The sequence below is a fragment of the Artibeus jamaicensis genome, unplaced genomic scaffold (assembly GCF_021234435.1).
Source record: "Artibeus jamaicensis isolate MK-2021 breed Jamaican fruit bat unplaced genomic scaffold, CSHL_Jam_final contig_466, whole genome shotgun sequence".
NCBI lineage: Eukaryota > Metazoa > Chordata > Mammalia > Chiroptera > Phyllostomidae > Artibeus > Artibeus jamaicensis.
This window is the reverse complement of record NW_026521844.1, coordinates 19,981,433-19,997,948: the sequence shown is the minus strand read 5'-3', so window position 1 is coordinate 19,997,948 and position 16,516 is coordinate 19,981,433. Positions and strand designations below refer to the sequence as shown.

Below are 16,516 nucleotides of genomic sequence, written 5' to 3'. Positions count from 1 at the left end.
AAGATTAGACCACATCCCTCAAATGCTGTTTTATAGTTAGAATTCCTAATGTAGTTTTCCTTTCAGTTAATCTGGCTACCCACTCTACTCCTGCAGTTCTCACTCAGAATAATAGGACTGTAATACAAACACTTTTTACTTGTCTAGAATAATTTAACTAAACTTCTAATAGTCCATAATTTAATCACTGCCCTATTGGTGATTATTATGTTATCTGTACTATTTAAACATGAACTTACACACACAGGAAGTATTCTTCAGGGTGGAGTCCTAAAACTGCACTAGCTAGGTCAAATGATATAAGCAACTTTAAATGTTCTTTAAGATTTACAACAGTGTAGTAGCAATATGTCATTTGTTACAATTTTCTCAGACCTTTGCTAATACTTGCTACTATCAAACTTGCCAATTTCAGGAAAAATGTAATGTCACATTGTGGTTTTATTCTGTAGTTCCCCAAGAATTAAAGTGTCCTACCTATCATTTTCACTATCATGTATTCAATGCTCATTTGTATGTTTTTTTTCTGATATATACCTGTTTGTATAATTTTCCTATTTAAAAAAACGACATGTTTTGTTCTCTTTCCTGTGCATATCCCTGGATTGTGAATTCCTCCTGTCAGTGACAGGGAGCCATTTATAAAATTCCAGGTAGGAGATTGTTAAAAAGCTTTCTCTGGAGGAGTATTCAATATAGATTACAGAAAGGAAAGACTACAAAAAAGAGCTAAGTCCCTGAATTATAAATAGTGGTAGTGAGGATGGAGGAAGAAAAGGCTATTTCACAAGCCAAATAAGCATGTACATCATAAAAGAGTCCTAAATTAAAATGCTATCCTCAAAGGGTAGGTCTAGCCCAGGCTGGTGTGGCTGAGTGGATTGAGCACTGGCCTGTGAACCAAAGGGTTGATGGTTTGATTCCCAGTCAGGGCACACACCGGGGTTGTGAGCCAGAACCCCAGCAGGGGGTATGCGAGAGGCAACCACACACTGATGTTTATCTCCCTTTCTCCTTCCCTTCCCCTCCCTCTTAAAAAAGAAAAAAGGTAGGTCTATATCAGTTACTGCAAATGTAACAATCCTTGAATGTAAAACCTGTATCTATACATGAAAGTAAATGTGATGCTGGTAATACCATTTGACGTCTGGGGTAGAGAAGATCTTGCACACTGTGACTCATGATACTCTAAGTACTTGGTTCCAACTACTGGGTAAGAGCAAGCTGATCATTTGGGAAAAGAAACCTCTGTAGAAGTGGATTTACTAAAAAGCATTAATTATGTTCCTAAGAAAACATGCCCAACACATAGTGGGGAGGGACTCAATAAGTACTGAACACATAAATTTAAAATAGTTCCTAAGAGCTGTACTTTTATCTCAACTAAAAAAACACTGCATGTATATTTATTAAATATTTACTAAATGTATGCAAATACTCACTACAAATTATTATAAGTGACTTACATGAACATAAATGACACTATTGGAAAAACTGTAGAAAAACTATTCATCAACCTTACCTGCTAATATTCTGTACTTTATGCCATGTCAGTTTTGACTCCAATTTTTTGTGTGCAAGAGCAATTACGCGGAAGCCCTGTTTAGTGTAATCCTCTAAAACTTTTTCAAAATCAACAGGAACTTGAAAAGAAAAAAATAAATATCACTGTTAGAATTGCTAATACAAACTTACACAAATATCAGAATTTTATACAAAGCCTAGTTGGCTCCTTACCTGTGTCAGGTTTACAAAGACTGGCAATGACCTCAGGGGCCCCTTTCATGTAGGCATCCATTTTCTTCTCCCCCAGGACCCTTGAAACCACACTCATTCGTTGCAAAGCAGAAGAAAAGGGGAACTGGCGAACAATTCCTATCTCATAAATAGCCTGCATAATTTCAAAAGATGCACAAAGCATGTATTATTGTCTCTTTTTAAAAAAAGATTTTACTTTTTGGAGAAAGGGGAAAGGAGGAAAAAAAAGAGAGAGAGAAACATCAATGTGTAAGAGAAACATTGATCGGTTGGTTGTCTCTTGCATGTCCCCGACCAGGGACCTGGCCCACAACCCAGGCATGTGCCCGAACAGGGAATTGAACCAACAACCTTTCACTTCATGGGACAATACTCAACCAACTGAGCCATGCCGGTCAGGGTGCATTTATTATTCTTTAAGAATTAAAACAAATATACTTAGGTAACGAGTAAACATTCTTCACTTACTGGAAGTTCGAACAGCTCCTAAAAACAAAAAGAACAAAGAAAATAGTACAGGTTAAGTCCATTAACATACTCAAGATAAAAAAATAATGCATCCACAAAACATTGTCTGAAAAACAGCAAAGAACTTTGATTATTTCAAAGTCATGTTTCAAGGTTGCTTCTCCCCTGCTTCCAATTTTTTAAAAATTCTTGAATATTTTCAAATGTTCTGTTATCCTAAAATATTAACACATTAAGTCCTAAAATAAACTAAGGAAAATATATTTAAATATTCAACCAAAAATAAAGCATCTCACATATATTTTTTATTAAATTCTAGGAAACAAGTGCAACTTAAAAGGATTAATCACCATGTCACCATGTATCTAAACCACAAGACACTAAGCTGCTGAGGAAATACGAAGGTAAAGTAATGGTACTAAGAAATAAATCTCAATATTTTACAAAGAATACCCGCAACAGCCCAAGTGTAGTTTCTAATAAACACAGTTAAAATATTCATATCTGCATGAGTGTTAAAGGACATGTGATTTCATTTTCTACTTATATTTCAAATTTAGGATTAAATACGGGTATCAACAATATAATCTAGCGTAAAGTGATTTCGCACCATCTCCTGGTTTCCCACAGGGGTCGATTCAGGAAGCAGTTGCTTTGGAGGACGAACCACAGTTGGCATAATTCTATTATGAAGTGCTGTTTCTTCTTCAGTTGCTTCTTCCAGAATCTGAAAGAAAAATATTCAGCATACTGATTTATAAAACTAAATTTACTGGTTCCATTTTTAAATGAAACACTATGGCTATTTTCAGTGAAGTTAAAAAAATTTTAGTGTCCAAGGAATAAATGAACACTACTAAATTATTAGCATAAATAAAACGAAATAAAAACAAACCTAGGGGCTTTCAATAAAGATGGCAGTGTAGGCAGATGTGGCTCACCTCTTTGCACAACCACATCAAAATTACAATTAAATACAGAACAACCATCACTCAGGAATGTTGGAAATTGAGTTGAATGATAGTCTGACAAGCATGGAATTGAAGAAACCACATCCATCCAGACTGGTAGGAGGAGCGCAGACAGGGAATAGCTGGCCCCATACCCACAAGGATAAAAATTCAGGAGGGATATCTTGGGAGCGAGGAGTCCCAGACCCACACCAAGCCCCCAGGGCCAGGATTCCAGTGCCAGAAAGCTAAGTTCCCACAACTTCTGGCTGCAAAAACCAGCGAGAACTGAGTTGGTGGAGGAGGCTGCTGGAGCCCTAAGTACCTCCTCTTAGGGAACCCACAAGCTACTTGTGCTTGGGGAATGTATTCAGATTCCCTCCCTCTGAGCCCCAGCACTGGGGTGGCAAATTGAAGGGTACCAGTGGTACACAAGGAGAGACTGAAGTGTCTGGCATCAGGGCAAGCAGAGGCCACTGTCCTTCAGAGAGCCCGCAGGCTGGTGACATATCTGAGACTCCATCAACATGGCTAACACTGTGTGACCCACCTTGGAGGTCTAGTGGCTCTATCCTACCCAACTTACATGCTCACCCAAGCTGCTTTTCTATAAGAATGACTGGTCTTGGCTCCTAAATCCTATCAAACAAGCAACTGCTGGCTTCAATGAGTCCTATAGGCAGCCAGACTAGAGTAACAGCTTGGCTTCACCGGGAAATCTCCAAGCCCAGCATAAGGAGCAGGTATCTCAGATTGCTTTGCAGCTAAGGAAGGGAGGCCTCACGTAAAACATATGTGGGGGGTTAACCTTGGCCTGTACTACCCAGGAAACCCCAGAGCCTACACACCCAGTGGACAGCTACAGACCACGCTAGAGAACCACCTCCCTGCCCCTGCACAGCTGATCCTCCAAGGAGGGCAGAAATTGGTGGTCAGTGGCCACAACTAGTTCTTGCAGCTAACTGGCCTGGGTAAATCCCTCCCATTGATCTGCTAGCAGCAACCAAGGCTCAACTACAAGAAGAAAGTATACTCAGCCCACACAAAGGCAACACTTCGAGTATTCAGCTTGGGTGACAAGTGTGGCTGTGCCACTGGACCCTACAGGACACCTACTACATTAGGACACACTATCAAAGCACGGAGTCAAAGCAGCTCTACCTAAGACATAGAAACAAACACAGGGAGGCTGCCAAAATGAGGAGACAAACATGGCCCATTTGAAAGAACAGATGAAAACTCCAGAAAAGAGCTAGTAAACAAAGTGGAGATAAGTAATCTATCAGGTGCATAGTTCCAAACACTGGTTATAACGATGCTCAAGGAACTTAGTGAGGACCTCAACAGCATAAAAATGACCCAGTCAGAAATAAAGGATACACTAATTGAACCAATGGGTCAAGAACATATTGAGATCCAAAGATATGAATTTATTGTTTCAGTTTGCACTCTTCTAGTTAGGATACCACTACCCTAACCCCTTAAATTTTACTATAAAAACTTTTTTGTTAAAAATTTTCAAATAAGAACTTGTATTGAAAATATACATGAAAAAAAAAACTAATTTGACTCCACAAATGGAGGAATCAATCAACAGGAAAATGATGGGGAAGGGAACTATACACAATTAGCCAATTTTACCCAATTCTAAGACACACTTTAATATCTCTGAAATTGGTATACATTTTATAGGGCTTCTATCACACCAAAGAGCAGTAGTGACTAGCTATATAAAAACATTCCATTGATCCTTTCTGGTAAGACCAAGCATTAAGTCAACAAAACACGCTGTTACACAAACTTATTTAACTCATTTTTTTAAAGTTCTACAAACAAAACACTAAAATCTACTAAAAACCTATTCACTGCAGAGAAGCTTGAGAGCACATCAAAAATGAATCAGTACTATTTTGCTTTACACTCTACAAACAATGTGGGTGTCCTTTAGAAAATTAAATTTGACAGTGTTTACTGCGAGTTTTCAGAAGATGGCAGAGCGCCTATCCACTCATTCATCTACTTTCTCCTCAAAATCTCAATACACACACTACACAGAGAAAATAAACCTGTAAAGGTAAATAAAAAGGCAAGTAGGGAGAGGAGATTTCCAATATGAACACAAAGTCAAACTGGAACCTTATTGATAACTAATAAAGGAAACGAGAGCCCAGAATAAACACAAAAGGACATACAGAAGAGGGGGGAACATTTCCCACCAGCCAGAATTGTCAAGCTAAATCAAAGACCAAAAAAACAAAATAAGGGAGTCATTCCCTAGAGATATTCCAGAGTAAAGCCCTACTTGTGGGAGTATGTGAGGAATTCAACCTGAAGACTAATTCTGCCCCTTTGAAACTGAAGGATGGCTGCCCTCAACACACAAAAACCCAATAGTCAGCCTTCTTATTCAGGGGAGATGCTTTTCAAGAAAATGGTTTTACCTATATATGGACAAGGATAAAAACTTTACTGCATCTACCTAAAGTTATCAAATCAGACCTTCATTCTTAAGTATGAAGTGTTATCAAGATGTATAATGAAAACCAAAAGCATATAAAAACATTAAGGGCATGGAAGAAAAAAAAAATACACACACACAAAAACCCAATACTGGCCCAGAGAAAATAAATCATTCAGATGCCAGAAGAGAACTTTAGAAACAAAACTGTTACTGCATATGTAAAGGAACTGAATGCACCCTGACTGGTGTGGCTCTGTGGACTGAACACCAGCCTGCGAACCAAAGGGTTGCTGCTTTGATTCCAATCAGGGCACATGCCTGGGTTCTGGGCCAGGTCCCCGAGAAGCAACCACGCACCGATGTTTCTCCCCTCTTTCTCCATCCCTTCCCCTCTCTCTAAAAAGAAACAAAAATCTCAAAAAAAAAAAAAAAAACCTGAATGGTGTGAAATGGTTAACAACCAAAGAAGATAATTAAACCAAATAAATTAAAATTACCAATAGCAAAACATGTAGAAGGAAAACCAAACACAAACCTCTGTGTATAAGGAAACAGGAAGTATAAGATGAGGACAAACAACAATGAAGACACATCTCTACTCTCTCTATATATATATTTTAAATTTTTTTATTTATTTATCTTTAGAGGGGCAGGGAGGGAGAGAAATATCAATGTATGGTTGCCTCTCGTGCATCCCCCGCTGGGAATCGGCCGGCAACCCAGGCATGCCCCCTGACTGGGTACTGAACCTCAATCCTCTGGTTCACAGGCCCACACTCAATCCACTGAGCTACACCAGCCAGGGCTCTATATTTTTTACCTGACCAATAAACTGTAGCACCAAAGATCATCTTACTGACTCAGGCTTACCGATCCAAGTTGCTGATAGCTGATTATCTACTATACACATAAAGCAGGGTTCTGAGCAGGTCATCTTCTATTAAAGGTGTTTAAGTGAGTCACTTTAACTAAAACAAATACTTCTTTTATACAATTATAATGATCTCTCCAGTGATGCAGCTTTAAAAATTATATAGTTCCTTTCATGGTACAAGGCAGACTGTGATCAAAGTAACCAGCAGAAATACTTCTGTAAGGTAATTTTTACTCTATCTTTCTAAAGTTACTTGTGCTTTAAAATATTAAACTTACCCATCCAATGGCTTCAAACATTTTCAAATCAAGTGGATCACCAGAAAGCACTCCTTCAATTTTTGTGAGTGAATGGCAAGTAGCCATACATGCAACAAACTGAGACTTTACCAACATCTCATTGCAAACGTTTTCTTCTGGCAAAAGAAAACTAAACAGAAAATGTACTGAATTAGATTCATAAATTCCAAGACTCAAGACAATATTCTAACAATATTCAAACAATATTCAAGTTTTATAATTTAAAAAAATGAAAATAAAATGTTTGCATTTCAGCACATTGTAACTAAAGTTTGAGAGATTCAAATATATTTTCTTCCATGAAAATTATACATGACTAACATACAGCATTGTCCTAGATTCTGAATACCTAGGCCAGATAAAGCACTATAGAAAATTCTAGCTACTAAATAATAATTAAAACTCCTGCTTACGGACATATGGTAGATTAGAAAAACTCTTACAAAAACATAAAATGAATGTGTAACACATAATCTTTTAAATGTAAAACTGAGCTCACAAGAAACAAAAGCGAATTTTTAAGTGCCAAAAATAGAAAGAAAGGAAAACCAGAGGGGTACAAATTTGCAGATGCTGTAAATACATAGGGGAGAGGAAAGAAGGAAGGGGAGCCTTCTTAGGGAGCCACCAAAAATACCCACATGGAACAGGAGACAAAGTCTAGGCCACATACAAAGTGGGGACTTGAAACTCAGACGGCTAGTGTTCTTCAAGAGCTACATCCTTGGAAAAACAGTACATTAAAAAAAATTTACTCACAGGTACAAAGGCATAACTAACAATAAGCTTATTTCTCTTCATCCCCCCGCCCAAAATTCAAGAAAATAGTTAATATCTATATAATATTTGCCGCACACTAGGCACTATGCTAAAAACTTTAAGTATATTTGCCTCATCTCATCCTCAGAGCATAGGAAGTTGTTCTATTATCCCTATTTTAAAGATGAGAAAACTGAAGCAGAGAGGTTAAGTAATTTGCCAAGGTAACACAGCACGTAACTGAGAGTAAGGATTCAACCACAGGTCAGGTTTGGACTAAACTCTCTGAACAGGATGGGATTTGAGTTTTACCATCTGCTACTGCCTGGTTTGAAAATCCCCAAGTTATTAAAATAACACTAAAGTTTGCCTGGCACCACTGATACCATTCTTGGCCAAGCTTCTGGCCGAGTGAAAGCAAAGCTCTCTAGAGAGGAGCTCCCACAGCACAACCACAAAGGAGGGACTCTCACAGGAAAACCCTGCTAAGGATGAGTTCATAACTTAAAAATGCACTAGGAAACAATTTTCACTAATTAACAGACACAATAAAGACAGAATTAGAATCCCATAAATTTCATATAATACAGGGTCTGGCACAAATAACACCCCTTTTTCATTACATAAAATCTTTTATCACAAAATCATTAGCATGTAATTCTGTAACATAGCAACTTCATACTCAAGCACACCATATGACATTTTAGGTGAAATGTTCAAGTTGCTGTCCATCTCCTGCGACACGTTCATGTACCCTACCAACCATACTCAATGGCATTACTTTTGCCGGACCCTGTAGAATGGCAACCTAAAAAAATGCAAAAAAGGATTTTAAATTAGAGACTTAGAAGAAGAACAAGACACCAAAGGGTGGAAAAAGGGAAAGGGAGATTTGCGAAGAACTAAATGAAGTTTCTTTTCCAACATACAGTTAGGGTTTCTAAGTGAAGAAAGAACAAGAATAGGGGAAAGGCCATAATGAAACAGAAAGAGGTCGAAAAGCATAAATCCTTAGAATAAAGAAGCAAAATGAGTCCTGCACAAATAAAAAGATGATAGTGAAACTGTATAAATCAAAGATAAACATTTTTTAAACAACACAGGAGAAAAAAGATTACTAACGAGAATAAGCAAGAATTCTCAACAGGAATAACAAAAGCAATCAGGAGAGATGGAGTAAGTCCTTCAAAGTGCTGACAGAACACCACTGTCAATGCAGAAATCTATACAGTTACACCAACACTCAAGAGATAGTGAAACAGAGAATTATTAATCAATGTAGTTACAGAAGACAGAATTTAATCCATAGGCATGAGATACAAGAAGCAATGGTTAGCAAAGATATTTGAAAAATCTAGGTAAATCTTAGCATGCAGACTATAGAAAACCCAAATCATAATTATCAAATATTATGTAATAAATATATATAAGGGCGTAGAATAATCAAAGTATTCTACAATCCACAGTGTTTGAGGACACTTAAAAACAAAGATACCCCCAATTTAGACTTTTAATATGAATTATTGATAATTTAATAAGTAGTAAAAAATTAGGATGTACATAAATTCTGGGAAAATGTGAGAAGTATGTGAAAATGTGTGTATGCATTTATCTGAAACCACCATAAATGTGAACACAAGGCACAGAAAGACTGAGAAGTAAAGAGAGTAAGAGGCAAAAAGATTAAGAAGTGCCCCAACTGGTATGGCTCAGGGGGTTGGGATGTGGTCCTGCAAACCAGAAGGTTACCAGCTCGATTCTGGTCAGGGCACATGCCTGGGTTGCAGACCAGGTGCCCAACTGGAGGCATAGGAAGGGCAACTGATTGATGTTTCTCTCCCTCCCTTTCTCCTTCCCTTCCCCTCTTACTGAAAATAAATAAAATCTTTTAAAAATTAAGAAGGAAAGATTCAAATTAAGGCTGGTATGTAACCATATAAAAACATTAGATGAAATACAATTTAAGGCAAGCTACATTAGTAGGGATAAATAAGTTTGCAACTGTGAAAGTGCAGGAACCAAACAACAGTGAGCCAAACTCCCACAGACTTTTGAGAGAAAAAAAATGACATAAACACAACTATACCAGTAAACCTTCTAAGCACCAAAAAACAACAAAAATAAAGTAAAAAGAAGAGACAGACTGGTAGAACATTTTTGCAACGCATGCTACTGAAAAAGATTACTATTCAGAAAACAGAGGACTTCTAACAAATGAATAAGATAAAGACTAAGAACACAACAGAAAAATTAGACTGTAAACTGACAAAACACAAGAGTGCTTGCTAAGTGCGAAACTATGCTCAACTGCATAAGTAATGAAGAAACTACAAATAAAGTCATAATAAAATATCACTTCATATCTATCCATTTGGCAAAAATCAGGAGTCTAACAACATGAAGTGTGGCAAGGACATAGGGCAACAGGAGCTCTTATCCACCAATGGAGAGTGAGTTAGCACCATCACCTGGAGAGCAATTAGGCAACACTCACTAAGACTGTAGCCATGCCTATGCTATATAACCACTGACATTTTTAGAAAGCTGACTGAAACTCAACCACACACTCATAAGAAGTTGTGTATAAGAATTTTAATTACAATGCTGTTTGTGGAAGTGGAAGGAAAAAGGGAGGAAAAAAACTGAAACAGTCCATTAGTAGAAGAACAGATACTGTGGTTTAATCATATAATGGAACACTAAACAGCAAAGAGTAATAAATTAGATCTATACATATCAACATTGATAAATCTTCAAAACAATGTTAATAGTAAAAAAGCAGCAAAAACATGATATCAATTATGTATATTTTTTATGGATAGGTCTTATGTATAGGTTAGATATGTATACAGTGAAAATATAAAAACACGTGAAGACAGCCCTGGCTGGTGTGGTTCAGTGGATTCAGTGCTGTACTGCCAACCGAACAGTTGCTGGTTCAATTCCCAGTCAGGGCACATGCCTGGGTGGAGGGCCAGGTCCCCAGTTACGGACGTGCACGAGGCAACCACACGCTGATGTTTCTCTCCCTCTCTTTCTCCCTCCCTTCCCCTCTCTCTTCAAAAAAAAGCCAAGATAATAACAACACAATTTCAGAATGATGTTAGGGATAGAGAAAGGGCCGAATAAAACTTTGGCAATATTGGCAATTTTTTTAATCTTTTAAAACATCTGAAACAAATATGACAACATGTCAACTGTCTGTTATATTACTCTTTATATGTTTGAATGTTTCACATATTAAAATATTTATTAGAAGTTTACTAAAAAAGAACAAGGCTACTTAATATTTACCGTGCACTTTCCACTCGTTGAATCCCCCAAAGATCTAAACCATCTTCAGTTAGAGTTCCAGTCTAAAAAAAAGTATACATACAAAATATGAATAACGCCTCCCAAAACAAAAATTACAAAAAACTGCTATATACATATTATGGAGTACTATACACCTGTTTAAAACAAACAAACAAAGAAACAGTAAGATCCCTGCATGCTGACAGACAACAAACTCCAGGATAAATAGTTAGTGGGGAACAGGATAAAGAATATTCCTCATGGTATGGATCCTCTATGTATAAGTGGGCATTTATGTGTATATCTGTGTACTTATGTGCTTATATTATTAAAAAACCAAAAGTGGAACAATACGCCAATTAATCTATCAATCAATAAACGATGTCTACACAGGATAAAGAGATTAGGACATAGAAAGTCACAAAAGGAAGGGAACAAGTGAATAACATCAAGGGAAGCAATCAGCCAAATGCAGGATGTAAATGACCTGATTTCTTCAACAAGATGATTGGAAAGAAAAGCAACTGTTACAGGTTAATTGTAATCAATGCAATCATTTGGATTCTGACTGAAAAAACAAACATAAAAATTTAGGACATTTTGTGAAAGGCAGAAACAGCTGAATATAAACTGGATGTTAATACTAAGGAACTGTTAATTTTATTAGATGCAGTAAGCAATTATAATGGTATTGTGGTGATGTTTTTTAAAAAAACATCTAGAGAAACATACTTTGAGGCATATGGGTGAAATAATGTCTGATGCACTTTCAAATGCATCACTTTCAAAATGAGGGACTAAACAAGATCGACAAAATGCTGGTGACTGTTAGAAAAGCTGGGTAATGGGTATGTAAGGGTTTATTACATTTGATCTTTTCTGCACTTCTGTGTCTGCTTAAAAAGTTTACTAGTAACATTTCCTAGCAATGTTTCATAAGTGAAATTTTATTAACAGAAAATATGAAATTTAGTCTTGGGATGTGATGTTTCTTTTTTCAACAAAATACTGTTAAAAATATTTTGTCTTCGTTGTGTGGTGAGCACATAATACAACGTACAGATGATGCACTATAGAATTCACTGTGCACTTGAAACTTTTATTAATCAATGTTACTCCAATAAATATAATAAAAAGTAAAGTAAAAATGAGAAAAAAATGTTCCTCTCTTTAATAATGAAGATGGACAAAATCAAATTTTTATCTTATCAGTTACCCAGGTTTAATTCTCAAAATAAAATGTTCAGGAAAACTAGCTTGTTCTTGTTGAGAACAAGCTAGATGTATTTCACCCAAGTACAAAATTTGTTATTTTCACATAAAACAGAAAAATCAGAGTCCTTCCTTATTTTGAAACATATTCAATAAAATCATGGAGCAAACACTAAACATACATAAACAGCAATAAAATTCCAGTAAATATATCTGTATGAAGCCTGTTCTGTTAAAAACATGACAGATCAGAAAGCTACTACTACTACTACAACAACACACACAATTCTGGATATGAAAGTTTCAAGACAACTGCAGATATGGGCAAATAAGCAATACCCAAAGTACTAAAAATTAAAAATGAGAAGAGAAATACAAAATTGATTCATATGCCAAGGAAGTTAAAAAAGAGCAAAATTAGAGGAACATTAAGGAATGTGTGCAGACTTCCAGCCAAGATGGAGGCGCAGGTCGGTACACTTTGCCTCCTTGCACACCAAAAGGAGGACAACAAATTTAAAAACAAAAAAACAGCCAGAACTGACAGAATATCAAACTGTATGGAAATCCGACAACCAAGGAGTTAAAGAAGAAACATTCACCCACACTGGTAGGAGGGGCAAAAATGGGCAGCCAGGTGGAGAGGACTCATAGCAGGGTAGAGGCTAAAGGACAGGGGTGGGTGAAACTGCAGCTGGAGGAACAGGCAGTCCTACATTTGCGTGTGGATATGCTGGGAGGAAAAACTGGGGAGTGGGGCAGACCGCACAACGTAAGGTTCCAATGAGGGGAAATAAAGCCTCAAAACCTCCGACTCTAAAAATCTGTGAGGGTTGAGGTCCAGCCTAACAGGAGAGTTCGTTGGAAAGACCCACAGGGTCCTAGAATATACAAAAACAATCCACCCGGGAAATAGAACCAGAATGGCCCAATTTACTTGTGCGTAGCAGGGGAAGTGACTGAAAGCCAGCCAAGAGCCAAGCAAGAAGCAATGCTGCCTCTCGGACCCCTCCCCCACAGACAGTGCCAAAACGCAGAGACACGGGATGCCCCACCCTAGCGAACACCTATGGCTCAGCCCCTTACTACATACCAGATGCTGAGACAAAAAATATGGCCCAAATGAAAGAACAGATGAAAGCTCCAGAAAAAATACAACTAAGCAATGAAGAGATAGCCAACCTATCAGATGCAGAGTTCAAAACACTGGTAATCAGGATGCTCACAGAAATGGTTGAGTATGGGCACAAAATAGAGGAAAAAGTGAAGGCTATACAAAGTGAAATAAAGCAAAATGTACAAAGAACCAATAGTGATGGAAAGGAAACTGGGACTCAAATCAATGGAGTGGACCATAAGGAAGAAACAACCAAACAGAAAAGAATGAAGAAACAAGAATTTTTAAAAAATAAGAAGAGGCTCAGGAACCTACAGGACAACTTTCAGTGTTCCAAAATCTGAATCATAGGGTTGTGCCAGAAGGAGAAGAGGAAGAGCAAGGAACTGAAAACTTATTTGAAAACATAATGAAGGAGAACTTCCCTAAACTGGCAAAGGAAATAGACTTCCAGGAAGTCCAGGAAGCCCAGAGAATCCCAAAGAAGTTGGACTAAAGGAAGTACACACTAAGGCACATCATGATTACATTATCCAAGATTAAAGATCAGGAGAGAATCTTAAAAGCAGCAAGAAAAAAGGAGACAGTTACCTACAAAGGAGTATCCATAAGACTGTTGGCTGATTTCTCAAAAGAAACCTTGCAGGCCAGAAGGGCTAGGAAAGAAGTATTCCAAGTCATGAAAGTCGAGGACCTATACCCAAGATTGCTCTACCCAGCAAAACTTCATTTAGAATGGAAGGGCAGATAAAGTGCTTCCCAGATAAGGTCAAGTTAAAAGAAAGTTCACCCTCACCAAGCCATTATTATATGAAATGTTAAAGGGACTTATCTAAGAAAAAGAAGATCAAAACCATGAACAGTGTAACGAGCACAAACTCACAACTATCAACAACCAAACCTAAGAAAACAAAAATGAACTAAGCAAACAACTAGAACAGGAACAGATTCACAGAAATGGAGATCACACAGAGGGTTACCAGTGGGGAGGAGGAAGGGGGAGAATGGGAGAAAAGGTAAAGGGGATAAGAAGCATAAATGGTGGGTACAAAATAGGGGGAGGTTAAAAATAGTATGGGAAATGAAGAAGCCAAAGATTTGTATGTATGACCCATGGGACATGAACTAAGGTGGGGGAATGCTGGTGGAAGTGGGGTAGAGGGCAGAGGGGAATAAAGGAGAGAAAAATGGGACAATAGCATAATCAATAAAATAAAAAAAAGGACTGAGTACAAATTGATTGATAAAGAATATAGAAAACATTAACCTAAGTATTTAAAAGCTGCAAAGTAACCTTTGAGAACAATGATGAAACTGAACTAACCTTGTCAAAACAAACAAGATTCAGCTGTCCACAGATATTTATCCTTTGAGGACTGATGCAGAAAATACCAATTTTTTTCAGTCTTCTTTGGGCATACACAATACCAGCAGTCATTGCAGCAGGAAGTGCTGGTGGCACAGTAATTGTAATAATATCAAGGGACTCAATAATTATTACGCCAACCTCTACCTATAATCACAAAAAAATAAGTGTCAGAGCCCCAGTAGGTATTAATCTAGCAAGGGTATTTTGGTGAAAACCATTTTTAATTTTATATAATAAAATACACATCTATCAGCCCTTTATAATTTTCTATTTAGAGATACTGCCATATAGAAAGCTCAATGAATTCTGAATGGTTTGTAGAGTAACAGCTATTTTTAAAGAAAATTCTCATTTTAACAGCTCTAGATACTTCATACACTACACACTTCAAAGTTCAACAAGCATTTGTCAGATGTTGGCTTTTACTACAAGCACTATACTATGCCAGTCTCAATAGGGAATGGAAGAGAAATTTGACGAGGTCCCTCAAGAGTACCTCCAATAAAGCAATACTGAATAATTTTAATGCCAAATATCCCAGAAGTAAAAAAAAAATAAAGCTTATGATGAGCATGTGGTTGTCCCTCCCTTTGTTAAGTCACTAAACAGCAAGTGAAACATCATCTAAACCAAAGCCATTGAAAAGAATTTCCTGCTATGATGAAAATGTTCTGTATCTGTACTTTCAAATATAGTAGCTACTAGTCTCATATGACTTTTTAGTTAAATTAACTTAAATTAAAACTTTAGTTTTTCAGTCTCACTACCCACTTTTCAAATCCTCAGTAGTCACAGGCAACAATTAAGAATCAAACCCTACTGGGAGTCCCATGTACATACCTCATTTAAAATGCTATTGATAATAGTGTAGATAAACCCAATGGCAGCCACTGCCACCAGACACAGAAGAAACAAGTAGGCGTCTCTGTAGAGTTTAAAGTCAGTTGGTTTGGGATACAATATGGACCGAACAAGCTGTCCTTTGGAAGTACTAAATCCTTTTTAAAAAAATTAAAGAAGACAATTACATATAAGAAAATAGGAATTAGCTCTCAAAACAGGGTGTGTGTATATTTTATAGTGTGCATTGGTTTCAGGTATACAGCTTAGCAGACAATCATATAATTTACATAGTGTTCCCCTTGATATTTCCAATACCCCAAATGGCACCATACATAGCTGTCACAATATTCAACACAGAATCTCTTTTTAAACATTATGTAGGCATCAGATATGCTAAACTATGCAAGGAGAGATTAAATGTTTTTTTCACCTGTTCTAACTACTATGGCTTTGACAAGTTCTCCAGCGTAGAAACGAGTTTGAATAACAGTAGTCCCACAAAACAAAGTGTGTCGTTTATGTATTTCTGGACTATATAATTCATCTTCCATTCCTTTTATGTCCACTGAAGGATTTGGCAAATTAGTCTTTGTCACTGGAACACTTTCTCCTTAAAAAGAAAAAATAATAATAATAAAGCATGGAAATCAGTGTCAAACACACAGAACTTGAAATGTTGAATACACTAAATGTTATCACACCATTTAAATAGCTATTAAAATAGAGTTCTCAAAATGGATAACATAATTTATTCCATTAGCTTTTTGTCTACCAATTTCCTTGTTCCAAAATATCAAATCTTGTCTCACACAATTTCCAAAAGTGATTTTTCATTCAAAGATAATCATTTAGAAATGATTTTGTCAAGTTTCAAATAAGGAAACCAGCTAAGTTGCTACAGCCTCAGCACCTGTTCTCTTATACGTAAGAATGAAAGTGGAAAGCACTTTGCGACTGCAAGCAAGCAGAGATGTGAAGACCTACTCCTAACCCCCCAGTAACCATACACACAGGCATAAGAAAGAGAAAAGACATCTGGAGAAGGGAGAGAAGAATAAGTAGTATGGTAGTTCTCTCGAACAATAACAAACAGCTAAATTCTTTGTAACACT

General features: G+C 37.0%; 1 protein-coding gene across 1 annotated transcript in view; it reads right to left on the bottom strand.

Annotated features, from left to right (window-relative positions):
• ATP13A3 (ATPase 13A3) overlaps window positions 1–16,516 on the bottom strand; it is an 86,347-nt gene that overhangs the window by 32,818 nt on the left and 37,013 nt on the right. Inside the window, exons 12-20 of the mRNA XM_053667211.1 lie at window positions 15,835–16,014; window positions 15,402–15,559; window positions 14,517–14,705; window positions 10,864–10,925; window positions 6,790–6,940; window positions 2,837–2,953; window positions 2,227–2,244; window positions 1,738–1,891; window positions 1,523–1,643 (exon numbers count right to left, since the gene is read on the bottom strand). Coding sequence (XP_053523186.1) covers window positions 1,523–1,643; window positions 1,738–1,891; window positions 2,227–2,244; window positions 2,837–2,953; window positions 6,790–6,940; window positions 10,864–10,925; window positions 14,517–14,705; window positions 15,402–15,559; window positions 15,835–16,014 — 1,150 coding nt within the window. The remainder of the gene's footprint in view (window positions 1–1,522; window positions 1,644–1,737; window positions 1,892–2,226; window positions 2,245–2,836; window positions 2,954–6,789; window positions 6,941–10,863; window positions 10,926–14,516; window positions 14,706–15,401; window positions 15,560–15,834; window positions 16,015–16,516) is intronic.